The 2273-nt window shown below is 36.2% G+C and overlaps 1 protein-coding gene across 1 annotated transcript; it reads right to left on the reverse strand.

The window, feature by feature from the left end:
• Window positions 1-224: 224 nt before the first annotated feature.
• Window positions 225-1190, reverse strand: LOC106826794 (olfactory receptor 9K2-like). The gene has a single exon (XM_014834297.3). The coding sequence runs from the start codon at window positions 1164-1166 to the stop codon at window positions 225-227; it is 942 nt and encodes a 313-aa protein (XP_014689783.3). The 5' UTR covers window positions 1167-1190.
• Between the last annotated feature and the right edge of the window lie 1083 nt (window positions 1191-2273).

The raw sequence follows: 2273 nt of genomic DNA on the forward strand, positions 1-2273 counted from the left end.
ACCTGAAATGAAGATGATATGGAGAAAGTCAACTCTACTTCAAAATCAACAGCCAGGCAAAATATAATCCAAATATACTGTTCAGCTGTTAAGTGCGTGGAATTTAAATAGATAAACTCGCTAAGATGAAATATTTCTAAGATCAATGGTGGATTCTTTTGTCAATGCTTCCCCAAATTGTCTTAATGTCCAGATCTTTCAGTTACATCAATGTTAAAATAGAATTAAATAAAAATATTTCTTTTCCCTAAGATCTTTCTCAGAGCTTCTTTGACATCTTTGTTTCTCAGAGAGTAAATCAAAGGATTCAACATGGGAGTGACTAAGGTGTAACATAAGGAGGCCACCTTACTCAGCTCAGGAAATCTGTCAGGGATGACATACATAAAAATGACGGCACCATACAGTACACTCACGACTCCTAGGTGAGAACTGCAAGTGGAGAAGGCTTTCTTACGTCCCTCAGTGGAGCGTATCTTTAGCACTGTGGACACAATATACATATAAGAGACAATAATGACAATTATGGTAGGCAAAATGATAATGCTGCATAGGAAAAAAGAAACTGTATTATGAATGTAGAGATCAGAACAAGAAATCCTCTGAAGTGGACGGTAATCACAGTAAAAGTGATCAATGGCCCGAGAAGCACAAAAAGATAAAGTAAATGTCACGCTGGTCAGAAGAACTGAGCTGATGCAGCCACAGAAATAGGAACCAGCCACCAATTGCATACAGAGATGTGTTGACATCTGAACAGAGTAGAGGAGAGGGTTGCAGATGGCAATGAAGCGATCATAAGCCATGGCTGCCAGGAGAAATCCCTCAGTTACAATGAAGAGAGCAAAGAGGAAGAGCTGGGTCACACAGCCTGCAAAGGAGATGGACTTGCTCTCAGACCAGAAGTTGATCATAGCCTTGGGTGCAATAACAGACGAGTAGAAGAGATCAACGAAGGAGAGGTTGCCTAGGAAGAAATACATTGGTGTGTTCAGGCGGGGATCAGTCATGATAATGGCCATCATCCCAACATTTCCTAGAAGGACCATGGCATACACAAGGAGAAATAGCAGGAAGAGGAGAATGTAGAGCTCTGGGCGGACCCTGAAGCCTACGAGAATGAAGTCAGTCACTTCTGAGTGATTGCTTGTTCTCCTGTCACCCATGGCAGAAACCTGCTGAGAGGCACATGGCAAATAAATAAAGTCTTGCCTTTGGTTCTAGTGACATAAATACTCTTTTACATGTAGAAATAAATTATTTGCTGTTTAAATTAAATATTGCATATAAAAGAATTTTAAGGTAATGAAGAATCAGAAATTTGATTAGATAACACTAGGCTTCTGAGACTTATTTTATTAAGTAGTAAAAGAAGTTATTTAGTTTTTTAAATTGTACTTTTGCAGGGAGTTCAGCTAGAATGTAACACATTTTATTGTCTAATTTTACCCATGTTATGAATTTGTATTCTCAATATATTTATAGTTAAAGAATTATCTTCATCCAAAATAAGTATTATATATGATTTAAAATAGAAGTATTACATATAATCTCTGTGATACTATTTGTAATCATTATGATAGCCTAATCAGTATTTGAATCATTACATGACAATGATGAATGTGTTTGGAAACATTTTTACCTTACTTTACCTGAGTCTATTTAGTTTCCATTATTACTGCAGCCATCTTTAAAAATAGAATAAAAATAGATAAGTTATTGGTTTGTCAAAATTAATAATATCAAAAATCGCTAAGGCTAGATAAAATAGAAATCTCTAAAGCTGTTTCCACGTACGTGTTCAAATTGTTAGATCAAGACCATTCTCCCAAATAAATGCATCTTTATTGTCTCATTACAAATATTTCACATCTATCATTTGTTGCTTAATTAAAAAATGCCATAACCCTTAACCATTATTTTTGAAGCAGAGAGAGAAGTTGGTGAACGTTCCAATGCCTACGTTGTAATAAACAACTTTTTACCAGAGCGCATCAATTCAAGGGATCTCACTCTTCAGTCAGGGCAAGGTCAACATATGAAGGAAAGTTCCTTTCCTGAATTCTCGTAAGTTCTTTTCCTGAATTCTTGTATACTTTACACATCTTAAGATAAGGATAATGGGATAACCATGGATGTTTAAGGAGCATAGTAACCTTGCGTCATCCAGAGTCCATGGTCATCTGGGACAGTATCAACGGTGGTTGTGATGGCCTTATTTATTTTTATTCCCATGAAATCTTTTTTCAGCATATTTCAGCATTGAGGTTTTG

This window comes from Equus asinus, chromosome 22 (genome assembly GCF_041296235.1).
Source record: "Equus asinus isolate D_3611 breed Donkey chromosome 22, EquAss-T2T_v2, whole genome shotgun sequence".
NCBI lineage: Eukaryota > Metazoa > Chordata > Mammalia > Perissodactyla > Equidae > Equus > Equus asinus.

What these genes read in the sequence shown, in the direction of transcription:
- LOC106826794 (XM_014834297.3), bottom strand. Translation starts at nt 1,166, where the DNA reads ATGGGTGACAGGAGAACAAGCAATCACTCAGAAGTGACTGACTTCATT.